The following is a 14,234-nucleotide window of genomic DNA, read 5'->3' as shown; positions in this document are numbered from 1 at the left end:
GCCGCCCACCCCTTTGCACTCACTCATCACACACACGAAGACCCTGCACTCACCCTTCTCGGGGGATGCACGCCCAGGGCAACCTCAGGGTGACGTGTGAGGACAGCACGCCGCCTGGGCACCTGCCTGGCAGGGGCCGTGGAGAGGCTGCCCCGCTTCCTGCGGGGGCAGCACAGGCCCTCAGGGCTGAGGACTCCGTCTCTGCATTCTCGTCCCTCTGCTGTAAGCTCGGGGAGGTGACTTCACCTCGCCTGCAAGGGCAGGACGTCCAAGGCAGGCCAGCTGTGGCAGCTGCAGTGACGGCCGCCTGCGCTCTGAGTCCATCCTGCCTTAGCACGGTCCCTGGAGGCCGCACACAGTCAGGCCACGGGTGCCAGGAACCTGCCAGGCTTTTCCTGTGGGGCCTTGGGTGCCAGAGCCCTCTCCCAGGCATCCACGCAAGCAAATTCTGTCCTGTTTGAAGGACTTTTGAGCTTACAAGGTGCCCACTGGAGTAGTTCCAGTTAAGGGAAGCTGTAGGAAAAGCAGTTCCTAAATTGCAGGAGATTTCGGGCCAGGACACAAAGCCTGGCTGTGCCCCCGGGGGTCAGACCAGGAGAGCAGATGGAGGCCTGGCCGCTCACTGTCCCCCGGTGCTGGCTGCTGGTGTGTGGCTTCAGCCGGTCCTGCCCTGGATCTGCTGGCGTGGAAGGGCCACTGAGCCTGGAGGAGGCGACTCAGGCCACTGGGCTCAGAGGCCCCCAGGGATCATGGAAGGACAGCCTCAGCTGAGACGGGGCCAGGTCGATAGCAGAGCGGGTGAGGAGCGCGTGACGGATGGGGCCTGGGGCTTCCCAGGCAGCAAAGTTGAGGGGGGGATGGGATGTGGGTCAGGCGAGGGGGGAAGTGGGGAGAGGCTGTCCTTGCCCATGGAGAGGAGTGTGCATCACCCACAGGCCCTTGGCAGGGCCAGGGCTCAGGGCCCAGGGGGAGTCAGGCAGGCCGGTGGCCCTGAAAATTCAGAAAGCAGGCCTCCCTCAGGTTTGCTTCCTCTTCTTTTGTTTTGTCATGAGCCTTTCCATGACCCAGGTGCTGTGCTGGAGGCTGCAGACACAGGCGTGCAAGCAAATGCTAGGCCCCTGGGTGCTGGCCGCGTGGACCTTGTAATCTAGTGGGTTTAGCAGATCATAATTTTAAAGCCATCATGGCTTCCCTGACCCTTTATTCAACCAGCTGCCTCTTTGAAGAGAAGCCTCACTCTTGGCTGGAAGTTTGACCTTGAATCTGATCCCCTGCAATGGGTCTACTCCCTGCCCAGTGGGGAGGGTTTGCCACGTGGCTTGGGGGGCAAGCAGACTGCTCTGTAGGTGTGCTCACCAAGACCACCAGAACCTGCCTCCCCCACCAAGGGTGTTCACCCGCTAAAGGAGCCAGTAGCCTGGAAGCATCCTTGTCCACACATCACCACAGCTGAGCTTCTGACCCCGCCCTGCCCCCAGCCTGCCTTCCCGACTGCTGGCATCCACTTTATCGGGGTTCTCAGGACAGACAGCTGGCTTGTGTTATGTGCCTGCTCCCTCCTGTCCTCTGCCTGTCTGTTCTGGTTTTAAATAGCTTATCTGAGCAGCTGGACGACCACATGGGCTTATATGGCCTGGGGTATATGTTCCCTTAGCCCTGTCCCTGGCACCTGCCAAAATAGCAGCCAACACCCCCTCTCCCCCTGCCCCCGCCACCCCTGGCGTGACTCCCGCGCACATTCCTCTCATCGCTGGGCCGCAGGCCTGCTTAAAGCCTGTCCAGCCCCTGCCCTCGCCCAGACCCCGCGAGGCGAAGCAGACACCACAAGACCCGTTGGCAGCTCCTGTTCTGGGTAAGACTGGGGCAGACTCTAAGAGCAGAGGGGTATCCTGTCGTCTGGGCCCTCTGTTCCAAGTGGCAGTGACCACTTTGACTGGGTGTCGGAGCTGGGAGAGGCCCCCTTCCCTGGGAAGCTTTAGAGGGCTGGGCCTCGAAGATGAATCCCTGAGCCTAGTTTAACCGACCCATAGCTGGAGGCTGAAGACTCGGGTCTGAGTCACAGACCTCCCACTGAAGACCTGGGGTGGGTGGAAGATCTTGGGTGAATAGCTGTCCTTCCCTGGGCCTCTTGCCTCATTTGTGGGATGGAGAGATAATTGCCAGGCCTCTAAATGAAATGATGCTATCACCCTTGGGGACCCCCCTCCCAGCGCCTCCTCCCTCCAGGTGGGAAGCCCCTGCCCCATCCTGGGCAGGTCCTCCTCCCTCCCCGGGGAGCAGAGCCAGGCCGTGTGTGCCCGTACCAGTCAGAACAGTCCTCGTGGCCACATTCTCCTCACTGGGGTTCAGAAGCTGTCAGAACTGCTGAGAAAGGCTGCCCACCAGAGGACCAGGGAACCAGGGAACCCGGAGGCCCTTCCAGGCAGACGCAGGGCTGGGCCCCATCCTGGACAGGGCATGGGCTGAGCGGCATGGAGAGACCTGCTTCCTGGGGGGGGGGGGGGGGGGGGCGGGGGGCAGGGCTGGCTCCCTGGGTCAGGGTGTTAATCCTAAGTCCAGTGCCCCCAGCCCAAGGCCCCTCGCACTCCCCATGCCCCCTGGGGAGAGTGCTTGCTGGAGCTCTGGGGGGAGAACTGCTCCCTCCTGAAGGGACACGGGGGGCCGGCTCCTGGAGATGGGCATTTGAGGCTCATTTTTGTCAGGGTGCAGCTGGGAGGCCTGACGTCCCGAATTCCTCCTCTGACCTGGGTCTTTGTGCAGGAGAGGAATCTGGGAGGATCGTGTTGCCCTGGCCCAGCTCTGTGGGTGGGCCAACAGCTGCGGTCAGGGCGAGTCCAGCTGCCCGCCAGGCACAGGGCTGAGGGTGGGGCCTCCGCTCTTCTGTTTCATGGATAGGTTAACGGAGGCCCAGAGAGGTTAAGTGACTCAGCTAAGGTCACACAGCAAAGCTGGGTGTTAAATCTGGGTCTTTGACAGCACGGCCAGTTTTCTTTCTGCCTTCTAAGGTTTCTGCTTTATTCCCCAAGAAAGGTGATTGTGGCCTTTTGGCTGTAATGGCGACCTGCTAGAAAGGGTGGGTGGGGGCTCGGTGTGGGCCTTCTAGCCCCTCTCCCAACTGAAGGCCCCCCTGGCCCCCACGCCTTCCTGCCACCAGCGCCTGGACACAATCTCAGACGCCTCCTCTGGCCTGGAAGCCCTCCCCCACCCCACCCTGCCTCTTGAGGGGCTCTATTTTTAGGAGCTGTGCTTGCAGGAGCAGGGGGCTCGCAGGGCCATGCGGGGACTCGGAGCCAGCAGAGGGGTGGGCCGCAGAGGAGAGAGTGTGAGAGCCGCATCCCAGGCTGGCCCATCCACTCCCAGGAGGCCTCTCTGCACCCCAGGGTGACAGACTCCTCCCGGGGCTCAGGCCCCTGGCCTGACTGCTCCCCTGGGGCTCCGAGCAGTGCTGACCTGCCAGTCCTCACCCACCCTGGGCTGGGGGCTGTCCCCCTGCCGCTCTTCCCCCAGGCCCCATTTGGAGACTCTCTGGGATGAGTACCCCCACCCAGGGGAGCCAGCTTCAGTCCAAAGTGCCCCGTTGCCAGCCCCACCCTGCCTGCCCTGCTGTAGGTCCGCTTGCCCTGACCCAGCAGGGCTGGATGACTTGGAGCAGGCTCAGAAGAGTTGCCAGCCTGAGACTGCCGCCCGAGGTGGTGGCCCCCATGGGGGCTGCGGGCCGGGCTCCTTCAGCACCTCTTAGCCTCAAAGGGGCTGCCTTGCGGTGGACACCATGCCACCTGCCAGAGCTGGGGCTTGCGGCACGTCTGCAGACAGCTGCCTGGCTGGGTCTCAGCTGTGAGGGCGGGGTATGGGGGACAGGTGAGGGGGCATCAGCACCCCGTCCAGGGCATCGTCACTGTGGCCTGAGTCACAGGTTGGTGGCCGCAGTGCTGGGTGCAGCCTCCCTTCACCCCAGCCTTCCTCCCCTTGGAGAAGAGGAAACTGAGGCACAGGGGGCCAACGGCTTTCCCACGGTCACACACACTGGGCGTGGAGTTCACGTTCCGAGCCAGGCCCGCCTCCCAGCCACCCCTCTGGCCTCTCCCTGTGCTCACAGTGACGGGACGGCAAGAGACGCTCCCCCGTGTGGGCCCTGGGCTGCCTCCCCACAGGCCTTGAGAGGGGAGCTTGGGTCCTGGCTTCTGTTCTCAGTGCAGCATGGGGCCACCCTGGAGAAGCTCCACAGAGCTGGGCTTTTCGTAGAGACGGCGGCTGTGAGAGATGAACAGACCCCGCACCCTCCCAGGGTCCCCAGGGAACCGCCACACAGGCTGGGACGTGGGCATTCCCTCATCTGTGATCCTGCTTGGATTCCCTGCTCAGCTCGCACTCCCCATGTGTGGTGTGTCTGGGGTGTGCGGTGTGTGTGTGACTGTGTGTGAGGGTGAGCCCCGTCCGTTTACCCGTGTGTCTGTGGAGCCACCGGCACGGCAGCCTTGGGTGGCTCCACAGCCGCGTGTCCCCCGCGTGTCCCCTGTGTGTCCCCCGCGTGTCCCTATGCACAGGCCCCATGGCCCCGCTCCATCCTCTGTGTCTGCCCCGTGGTGGTGCTGAGAGCTTTACAGACGGAACTGCACACAGTGGCTCCTCCCTGTGACCGTGGGCCCTCAGTTTGGCCCCGGGTGTCGGCTGACCCTGCGGGTTCCTCCCTGTCACCAAGCCGCTCCGGGGGGAGAGGCCTGGGTGGGCCAGAGACTCGGAGCCGCTGTCCAGCAGTCGGCCGAGGGGCGTGGAGCCTGTAGCCTGGACCTGCTGGGACGGAGTCTCTGCCTGACAGGGGCGTGGGCCCGGGGCAGCTGGTCCAGGGCTGGGGGATGGCAGGCCCAGCGCTTCCCGCAGAGCCGGGTGGCTGGCCCTCTGCCCACCTGGACTGTCTCTCTCTCTGCAGAGGGAAGAGGAGGCCATGTCGGACGTGGAAGAGACGGTGGATGAGTATGAGTGAGTCCTGGGGTGCTGGTCAGGGGCTGCGCCTGTCAGGGGTGTGGGGAGAGCTGCACCCTTGCTTCCAGCTAGGGGATGGGCTGGGCCAGGGGCTGGGGGCTGGGCCTCCTGAGAAAAGACCAGAGAGTTTCCGTGAGGACCCAGAGGCCACAGAGCCACTGTGCCCAGAAACCCGCCCCAGACCTGGCCTCACGGCCCTGGGGGCTGCCAGTCCTGCCCTCTGCCCTGTCCTGGGGGCCAGGGAGGGGGGCATGCTGCAACCCATCAGTCAGTCGTCCCTGGGGGAGGCAGTGCCCGGGGCAGACAGGACCGCAGGCGTAGCTTGGACCCTGAAGACCCCTTCCTGGGCACTGAGGGTGCAGAACTGGGGGATGGGTGGAGGACTTGTGCCTGTGGACTTGGGCCGGGTGGACGGGGAGGGGGTCGTGCCGAGCCCAGGGACCAGCACTAGCCAGGTTTCCTGTGGGGGAGGCAGCCGAATGGAGCCGGGCAGGGCTGGGCTGTGGGTGGGAGGTGGGCGGACTCCAGGACCCAGCACGGGGGTAAGCGTCTCTGGGAGAAGGCCATGGGGCGTGTGCGCGTGTGTGTACGTGTGCGTGCTGTGTTCCTGACAGCGTCTCCTCTGATGCCGCAGGGAGCAGGAAGGTAAGCACACCCCGACTCTCACTGGGCGGAAGGACGGCCTGGATGGAAACTGACTGTCTCTTTTCTCCTGTCTTGCGCTCACGCCTCCTCCCTGGAGCAGAAGCAGCCACAGAAGGTACGGGGGTCAGGGGTCACCCAGGAAGCATCTTGCCTGTCCCCACCCCCTGCTCCCAGCTGATCAAAGCCCCCCCGGAAGACCTGGCATTCTGTGGGCAGAGTCCTGTGCCGGGGCCATGCCACCTGTCTGCTCCACCTCCTGACCAGGCTGGGGGCCACACCCTGCCAGCAAGTGATGAAAATAGAAACCCCCCACCCCCGGCCCTCTCGCATGCTGGGCGGCCCCTCACCCACATGGGTCCTTTCTGGTCCCAGACACTGAGGAAGGGACTCCAGGGCCTGAGTCTAGGACAGGACCTTGATCCTGTGCCGTGATGTCAGAGAACGAGCTGGGGAGGCAGGCTGAGTCAGACACAGGGCCTAGAGGCGGCCCCACCTCAGTGGCGCCTCCAGGTGCAGAGGGGGCTCTAGCCCCAGAGAGGCAAGTTTCAAACAGGAGAACCCTGCGCAGACTTCCCCTGAAGGAGCAGACACGGAGCGTTCCAGGCTTTGTGGCCCCTGGTCCTGCTGAAGCCGCCGCTCCAGGAACACTCTGTTTAGAAACGGTCTGAGGGCCGTTGGGCCCCAGTTTGTGGTTTCTGGTTTAAACCAAGAACAGAGTGGCCCCTGTCAGCCACACAGGTCCCCCCAGATTCACTGGGACCTCGGATGTCACTGGGCCCTACCCCTCCCTGTGCCAGGCCTGCTCACTGTCTGGTTCACCTCTCCAGAGCACGAGGAGGTGGTGGAAGAGGAGGCTGGAGGCGAGGCTGAGGCTGGAGAGCCCAGCGCCGCAGGTGAGGCCCCTCCTGGAGCGAGGGGGGAAGGGGCTGCCTGAGCTTGGGGCGGCAAGGGCCACAGCGCCATTCCTGCGGCAGCAGGAAGGACCCTGGACCCTGCTCTGCAGCCTGGGCAGCCCCCCGTCCAGGCCGGGCTCCGCCTCGTCAGTACACGCTACACCTGCTCCCTTCGGCCAGGCGGGCCTGGCCCCGGCAAGTGTGCACAGGCGGATCCTGGACCCGGAGCCCGGCAGGGCCCCCTTGGCTGAGGACATGTGGGGGAACAGGGGGCTACTGGCAGGGCCTTGAGCTCAGAACCGGGACCGTGACTCCTTTCTCATGTTCTGTTCAGAAGATGGAGAAGAGGAGGAAGGTAGAGAGGCTGAAGGTAAGGCCCCCTGGCCATCGGGACACGGCAGGGAAGCCCCTCCTGCAGCTATGGGGGAGACCCTGGGGGGTGGGGGAGACCCTGGGGAGGAGGAGGAGATACCCTGAGGGGAGGAAGGGGAGACCCTGGGGAGGAGGAGGAGGCCCTAGGGAGGAGGGGGAGACCCTGGGGAGGAGGGGGAAACACTGTGCGGAGGAGGGGGAGATACCCTGGGGGGACGAAAGGGAGACCCTGGGGGGCGGGGGAGACCCTGGGGAGGAGGGGAAGATACCCTGGGGGGAGGAGGGGGAGACCCTGGGGAGGAGAGGGAGACCCTGGGGGGGCAGCAGTGACCCTGGGGGGCGGGGGAGACCCTGGGGAGGAGGGGGAGACACCCTGGGGAGGAGAGGGAGACCCTGGGGGGTGGCAGACACCCTGGGGAGGAGAGGGAGACCCTGGGGGGCAGGCACAGATCTGTGTGTGTCTGCAGGTTGGGCTCCTCCTTCCAGAGATAGTGCCTTGGGGGTGCCCAGGGGGAGAGGGCCAGGTTGGGTCAGGACAGTGGTCACATCCTGTCTGTCCATGAGGTTTCTGTAGCTTGGGTGAACCACGGGAGGGTGGGGTATCTGGGGCTGAGATCCCAGGTGCGGATGGTCCATGGGGTGGGTCACTGCTGTGGGCACTGTTGACCTTCACAGGGGCCTAGGTGGCCTGAGTCACACCTCCGGAGTGGGACAGCCGATGGGGCTTGGAGTCACACCCATCAGCTTCCTAGTCCTGAGCTGCCTCAGGTCTGGGGGGTGACTGTGGAGGCAAAGACTTAGGCATGGACTCTGGGGCCAGGACCACAGGACCGTGTCCCCGACCCCTCCTCCCTGTGTGGCAGGCACTGCTGAGTGAGAGCCCTGTGTGCACTTGCGTCCCTGAGACCTCCAGAGCATCAGTCCTGAGTGGAGCCTGGGGTTTGCAGCTCTACAGCTTAGTTCTCTGGCTGCTCCTGCAACCCGGGGACGGGAGGGAATCACTGGTGATGGGCAAATGGAGGCTCATGGGTGCCAGTTTATCAGGGGCACAGTGGGGCCAGATCCAAGCCTCCCAACCCCAAGTTCACGTGCTTTCCTCCTCTCCAGATGGCCCAGTGGAGGAGTCCAAGCCCAAGCCCAGGTGAGTGGTGAAGCCCTAGGAGCAGAAGGCCCGTGAGAGAGAACCCTCGGGACAGGACTGAAGTGCACATGACACAGCGGGCACAGGCTGGGGCGCGGCAGGCACAGACCACCATGTACAGATGTATAGGTTGTGTACTGCACAAGAGTCTCTGCTGGGTGTGTGGGGGTAGCGGGATGGGATGACTGAAAACCACCCACACTCCATCACCAATGCCTTGCCCTGCTACAGTCAGCACTATGTCCATCTAGAGGGAAAGGATAGACTAGCCATGGACCTGGGCAGACACCCTGTCCGACCCCTCAGGAGAGCTGGGACACTGTCCTCGGTGGCTGGAGGAGGACCTGAGGGAAGAAAATTTGGAGAAACCAAGCAGTGAAAGTGTGTCAGTCTAGGCATGTGGCTTCAGAGGGTCCCGAAGGGCCACACAAGACAGACATGGGAACTCTGGGTGCAGAGGGGCAGGGTTTCGGAAATGCCAGCCCTGCGATCTGATGGCGCCTCAGCACACAGTCCAGGAGACGCTCCAAAAGCAGCCCAGCCTGGCAATCCAAGCCCCTTCCCATCCCCTCATTGGAGCAAACACTGCGGTGTCTTGGTTCAGATCCCCACACTCAAGGGCAGACAGGAAAGCAGGGCTCAGTGTCCCATCCTGGAGTCCCACAGCAAGTGGATGAGGTGTGTGAGGCCGACCACCACCTCCCAGGCTCCCGGAGTCGGCCAGGAGTGTGGGTCAGCTAGGGTGCAGAGCCAAGCCTCTCTGCTTCCTGGCTGCATGGTTTTGAGCAAAGCCTTATGTCTCTGAGCCTCTGTCTTCCTGAATGGGATGAATGGTTTCCACTCCAGGTAACTGTGAGGATACATGAGGACACTGTAGGTGCCCCAGTCCTGAGCGGGCGTGGGGACCCCGGCTGGGCACCATGCTGGTGTCATTGTGTGGGTGGCTGGGTCTCGGCCTTTCTGCAGGGAGGAGAGGGACCTGCCCACCCCCGTATCACATCCCCTCTGTGCAGGGAGGGATTGGTGCTCACCCCTCCTTCTGCCCACCAGGCCCTTCATGCCCAACTTGGTGCCACCCAAGATCCCTGATGGAGAGAGGGTGGACTTTGATGTGAGTGCGGACTCAAGGAGGGCAGCCCCCGCCTCATTAAAGACCTCAGCATGCACCCCCCCTTCCCCCGCCCCGCCTTCACGCTTAGGGGAGGACACGGGGGGAGGGGCACCGTGTCCTATAGCACCCTGGGCTCGACCCCAGTTGTTCCCATGACCCCAAGGCCTCGCTCCTGCCCTGCGGGCGGGGTCACGTCTGAGTGCCGCCCCCCCCCCCCAGGACATCCACCGGAAGCGCATGGAGAAGGACCTCAACGAGCTGCAGACGCTGATCGAGGCGCATTTCGAGAACCGCAAGAAGGAGGAGGAGGAGCTGGTCTCCCTCAAAGACAGGATCGTGGGTGTTGCGCCCTCTGGGCGGCTGGGAGGAGGTCCAGTAGGAGCCCTTAGCGCCCCGCCCCGCGCTCGCTTCCCTCCCCCATCCCCCAGGGCAGAGGGGAGTCGGCATCGCCGCCCCCACCTCCCGCCCCCTGGGCACAACCCCGTCCCAGTGATGGAGGGCACGCGGTTCCCCTGAGCCTGGATTCTCTCTCTTCCACCCCCCAGCCCCTCCGCCTAGCCCGTTCCTGCTCCACAGAGCTTGGCCTCCACCTCCCAGCACAGGGTGGCGTCCACACCTGCGGGGGCGGGGGCGGTGGGCACTCAGGGGTCGCGGCGAAGGCCGCCAGGCCCTCTCCGGGGGCTGAGGTCCGTCCCGAGTGACCGCGCTCTTTCCGTTCCCACCGCAGGAGAAGCGGCGGGCCGAGCGCGCGGAGCAGCAGCGCATCCGTACCGAGCGCGAGAAAGAGCGGCAGACGCGCCTGGCGGTGAGTGGTTGCAGGTCTCCGTCCTCGGGGCCCAGGGTCGCTGTCCCAGCTCTGACAGTGGAGGAGACAGAGATGCCCGGAGTGTCTAAGGAGACAGAGATGCCCGGAGTGTCTAAGGAGACGCTCCATCCCTCCGCAGCACGCCCCCGGGAGCTGAGCCCCTCAGCCCCCTCTGGCGCTGCTGCAGGTGGGCCCCCACCGCAGGGCCTCCTGGCCTGGAGGTGAGCAGACCCTCGGGAATCGGAGCCCATCTGTTTAACCCTCTTCTCCCGCCGGGCACCTCCAGCGCCAGGCCTGTGCCGGGCGCGCACTCAGTGCTGGCCCAGACTCAGGACCAGGGCGTCTGGTCCCCAGCGTAACCCACTCTCTGCCCGCGGGAACCAGGAGGAGCGTGCCCGCCGAGAGGAGGAGGAGAGCCGCAGGAAGGCGGAGGATGAGGCGCGCAAGAAGAAGGCTCTGTCCAATATGATGCACTTCGGAGGCTACATCCAGAAGGTGGGGGCCTCCAGCTCCTCCTGCTGCAGCACACGTGCTGTTGCGGGGGTTCTGGAGAGAAAGACCCAGCCACCGCTGGGAGACCACGTCCTCACACCCAGACCCTGAGCTGGCTCTGCCCGTCTGGCTTTCCCTGAGAGGAGCTGCCCGGCTGGGGGCTCCCATGAGTCCAGAGCACCAGCGCTCTTCCCAGCCCTGGCCCCTGGTGGCTGGTGCAGCCCGCAGGCTCGGAGCCCCATCTCAGGTCTGCCTGGTGTGGCCTCCCGCAGCCTGGAGGCTTTCTCTCCATTTGTAGGATGGCATTAATGGTGCCATCTGCCTGCTCTGAGATGGTCAGACTACCTTGGAAAGCAGCTGAGTGCTGCCTGGATGTGGGCTGGTTTCCTCCTAGGGCCCATCCCAGGGCCTAGTGTGGTTGCCCCCCCACCCCCATTCCTGGAGGGAGGGGAAGGGAGAGCTGAACTCTCTGTGCCGTGGACCCGGCTAGCCCCTGGGCCCTGCCTCCTGGTGACCCTCAAGCAGGGCCCTGCTGGCAGTTGGCCCTGGCCCCGCCCGCCTGCAGGTCCAGCAGCAGGCTCGCCCGCAGCGGCTGACGCCTGTCCTCCATGTCTCCGCTCTGTCCCTGTCCCTCCCTCTGTCTGTCGCCTCTTCTGTCTTTCTCTGGGGCTCTTCTCCCGCTGTCCCGCTGTGCAGGCTGAGGTAGGTTCCGGTCCTCAGGTCCTTCTCCTCTCCTTTGGGGAGCCTGGGGAGGGCAATGTGCTGGGCTGGAAGTGGATGGGGGATGCAGTGTCTCTGGGGAGGCCGGGTGTTGCTGGCCTGGGTGTGCAGCAGGGAGATGAGCATGGGCCCTGCTGCAGGCAGGCCTGTCTCCCTGCCAGGCCTGGGGATGCAGGGAAGGCAGGGCTTCTCTAGTCCCTCCCTTGCTTCTTATTCTCTCCAGACGGAGCGTAAAAGTGGGAAGAGACAGACAGAGCGGGAGAAGAAGAAGAAGATTCTGGCTGAGCGGAGGAAGGTGCTGGCCATTGACCACCTGAACGAAGACCAGCTGAGGTGGGCCGCCTGCGGGGCTGCACCTCCAGAGGGCATCCTGCCTTGTGTCACTGGGTGCTGCTACCTACTTTCCCGCGGGGGCTTTGGGAGGCTGGCCTGGGGCTTCTTGGCAGGGGGCACCTGGCTCCCTCTCCTTCCTGCCAGGGCTCCCCAGCTCCACATCCTGAGGCTTTGTCCTGGCAGCACTGGCATCCGCCTGCAGTGCTGGGCACTGCCCAGGCCGAGCCAGGGTGCGGGGCCTGTGGGTGAAGGAGGGCAGGGCCGGGGGGTCAGGATCCACATACCGGCAGGCGGGGACCTTCTTACCGCCCACCCCTCCCACTGGCCTGTGCAGGGAAAAGGCCAAGGAGCTGTGGCAGAACATCTACGACTTGGAGGCGGAGAAGTTTGACCTGCAGGAGAAGTTCAAGCAGCAGAAATATGAGGTGAGCGGCTGCTGCCCGCGCTCCCACTGGCAGCCTCTGTCCCCCCACACCCGCTGGGGCCTGTCTGGTGGTGTTCCCTGCCCTTGCCGGGGCTGGTGCTCCTAGAGCCTGAGGGTCACTGGGGCTGAGCAGACACTTCCTGGGGATCCAGCCCTGAGGGCCCCCACTTCTGGCCTGTGGCAGCAGCTCAGTGCCCTGAGTCCAACGGGAGGACCGATCACACAGGCCAGGCCTCCTGTGGAGTCAGGGGCTCACCAGTGATCTGGCCCCTTCACTCCCCGCACTGCTCACTTGGGGCCCCAGTGTGGGTCCTGGGAGAGGCAGTGGGGTCCCTGCCTCACAGATGGCAGGCAGGAGGACCACTTACCCCCTGGGCCCGCCCAGTCCCCGGGGCCTCTGGGACCCCCGCCTCCCTAGGCCACCTGGGCCCGAGCACAGCGGGTGTCTGGGCTACTCTTCCCGCTGTTTCTTTCAGATCAATGTTCTCCGAAACAGGATCAACGACAACCAGAAAGTGTGAGTGTCTGACTCCAGCCCTTCCCCGCCTGCCCCCCAGCCCCTGGCCCCCGAGGTCTCCCGGCCCCTCCCCACTCCTGTGGTCAGGCCCCTGCCCCCAACGAGGCTGCTTTGGGCTGAGCCTCTACAGGCAACTCAGCGTGCCCCTGCCCCTGTCGGCCCTCAGCACCCCCAAAGCCCCCGGAGGCACCCCCAACCCATCCCCCCTGACTGGGCCCTGCTTCCTGCAGCTCCAAGACCCGAGGGAAGGCCAAGGTCACCGGGCGCTGGAAGTAGAACAGCGCCTCCTTCTCCAGGACCTGCTCCTCACCGGCCGCTCCTGACCCACCTTCTCCTGCTCTGCACTGTCCGCACCCTGCACAGCCACCCCCATCCATCGCCGTCACCCGCCGCAGACCCGGAGCCGCTGGCCTGGCTGGAAGCTGCGCTTGTGCCCGCTCCCCACCCCCAGTCATAATAAAAGCACTGCGCCCCCCGCACTCCTGTCTTTTCTCTTCAGGGGGAGGCGGCCTGTGGGGCACCGGGCCCCCAGGGGCTGCGCAGAGCTCCTGTTGAGGCAGTGGTTTCTGAGCTGAGCTCCCGGGGCAGGGCTTCTGCCTCCACCTCTGTGTCAGGATCACCACTGCACACCTTGGCACGCTGACACTGGTCCATGGAGCCAGATCCGTCGGTGACCAGTTCTGTTTTCGACTCAGCCAGGGGCTTGTCTGTTAGGTCTGGTCCGCTGGAGTTCACAGCTCTATGACCTGTGGGCGCAGCATTAAACAGGAGTGCTGTGCTGGATTCAGGGCTGGAGTCTCACATGGGGGTTGTCAGGGAGAATGGCTTAGTACTGTCCTGAAGGCAGCCCACAGCCCCCTTTTTGTTCCAGCAAATGGAGGACATGATGAGGCGCACACAGCGTGGACTGCCCCAGGGCTCGCCTCTCAGAGTCCTGAAGCGTGTCACAAGTAGCTGCCGCAGCTCACAAACAAGGAGACCGGCCCTTGGCAGGCTGTTCTAGTTGTTCTGAGAAGTAGGCAGCAGGTTGGGGGACATTTCCCAGGGTTTGGATTAGCACCCCAAGGCTTATCTAATGTGTCATGGACATACAGTTTGAAAGGTTTCTTTAGGCCTGGTAGTCCAAATCTGGATCTGAGACTAAGTTCCTTTTTATTGTCTGAAAGGCTGTTTGGCCCTCTTTACTCCAAGCAAGAGGCTCAAGGTCATGTCCCTTCAGTGTCTCAGGGGCTTCCCTGTGAGCCCATAATTTGGGATCCAAATCGGACAAAACCCTGCCATTCCCAGAAAACCTTTCAGTTGTCTGCACATCTTCGGTGCTCCCAAACCTGTAGTTGCTTGCTTTCTGTCAGGCAAGAGGTCCAGTTGTCCTTGGGAGAGGACAAAGCCCAGATATGTGGCATGTTTGCATATCTGGGCTTTTTCCTGGGAGATCTTATATCCACATTTGGCCAAATAGTTCAGGGTCCTGACAGTATTCTTTAGATACTAGTCATATGTAGGGCTTGCATGAGCATGTCATCCACGTATTGGAGCAAAAGTCCTTCATCCAACATTAAGTCTCTAGCCAGCGTTTCCCCAAACAAGGCAGGGGAATTTTTGAACACTTGAGGCAGGATTATCCAACAGTAGTGTTGGACTGGCTGTATTCCCAGGTCCTGCCATTCAAAGGCAAATAGCAGCTGCAATTCTTCTGCAACAGGAGTACAGAAGAAAGCATCCTTCACATCCAGGACTGAGAACCAACTGTGTTCTCTGGGAACAGTTGTGAGCAGAGTGTGTGGATTAGGCCCCACAGGGT

General features: G+C 63.4%; 1 protein-coding gene across 4 annotated transcripts; it reads left to right on the top strand.

Moving 5' to 3' along the window:
• The first annotated feature begins 1,316 nt into the window (after positions 1 to 1,316).
• TNNT2 (troponin T2, cardiac type) lies at positions 1,317 to 12,912 on the top strand. Of its 4 annotated transcripts, none has more exons than XM_070473774.1 (14): positions 1,317 to 1,852; positions 4,928 to 4,977; positions 5,615 to 5,740; positions 6,453 to 6,518; positions 6,856 to 6,888; positions 7,998 to 8,031; positions 9,082 to 9,142; positions 9,362 to 9,478; positions 9,870 to 9,947; positions 10,332 to 10,442; positions 11,383 to 11,492; positions 11,827 to 11,917; positions 12,413 to 12,433; positions 12,664 to 12,912. In XM_070473774.1, the coding sequence occupies exons 1-14, from the start codon at positions 1,629 to 1,631 to the stop codon at positions 12,754 to 12,756; spliced, it is 1,215 nt and encodes a 404-aa protein (XP_070329875.1). In that variant the 5' UTR covers positions 1,317 to 1,628; the 3' UTR covers positions 12,757 to 12,912. The 4 variants fall into 4 exon arrangements, with proteins under 4 accessions (XP_070329875.1, XP_070329874.1, XP_070329876.1 ...); XM_070473773.1 differs by having other exon boundaries at positions 1,318 to 1,852; positions 6,853 to 6,888; XM_070473775.1 differs by having other exon boundaries at positions 1,325 to 1,852; positions 12,393 to 12,433.
• Positions 12,913 to 14,234: the final 1,322 nt, after the last annotated feature.

Source organism: Odocoileus virginianus, chromosome 11 (genome assembly GCF_023699985.2).
Source record: "Odocoileus virginianus isolate 20LAN1187 ecotype Illinois chromosome 11, Ovbor_1.2, whole genome shotgun sequence".
NCBI classification, from domain to species: domain Eukaryota; kingdom Metazoa; phylum Chordata; class Mammalia; order Artiodactyla; family Cervidae; genus Odocoileus; species Odocoileus virginianus.
Note: the sequence above shows the minus strand (reverse complement) of the source record. Positions and strands in the feature narration are given on the sequence as shown.

What these genes read in the sequence shown, in the direction of transcription:
- TNNT2 (XM_070473773.1), top strand. Translation starts at nt 1,629, where the DNA reads ATGGCCTGGGGTATATGTTCCCTTAGCCCTGTCCCTGGCACCTGCCAA. An exon ending in TCGGAGGCTACATCCAGAAG is followed by an intron (nt 10,443 to 11,382) that starts GTGGGGGCCTCC and finishes TATTCTCTCCAG; the next exon opens with ACGGAGCGTAAAAGTGGGAA. An exon ending in ATCAACGACAACCAGAAAGT is followed by an intron (nt 12,434 to 12,663) that starts GTGAGTGTCTGA and finishes TGCTTCCTGCAG; the next exon opens with CTCCAAGACCCGAGGGAAGG.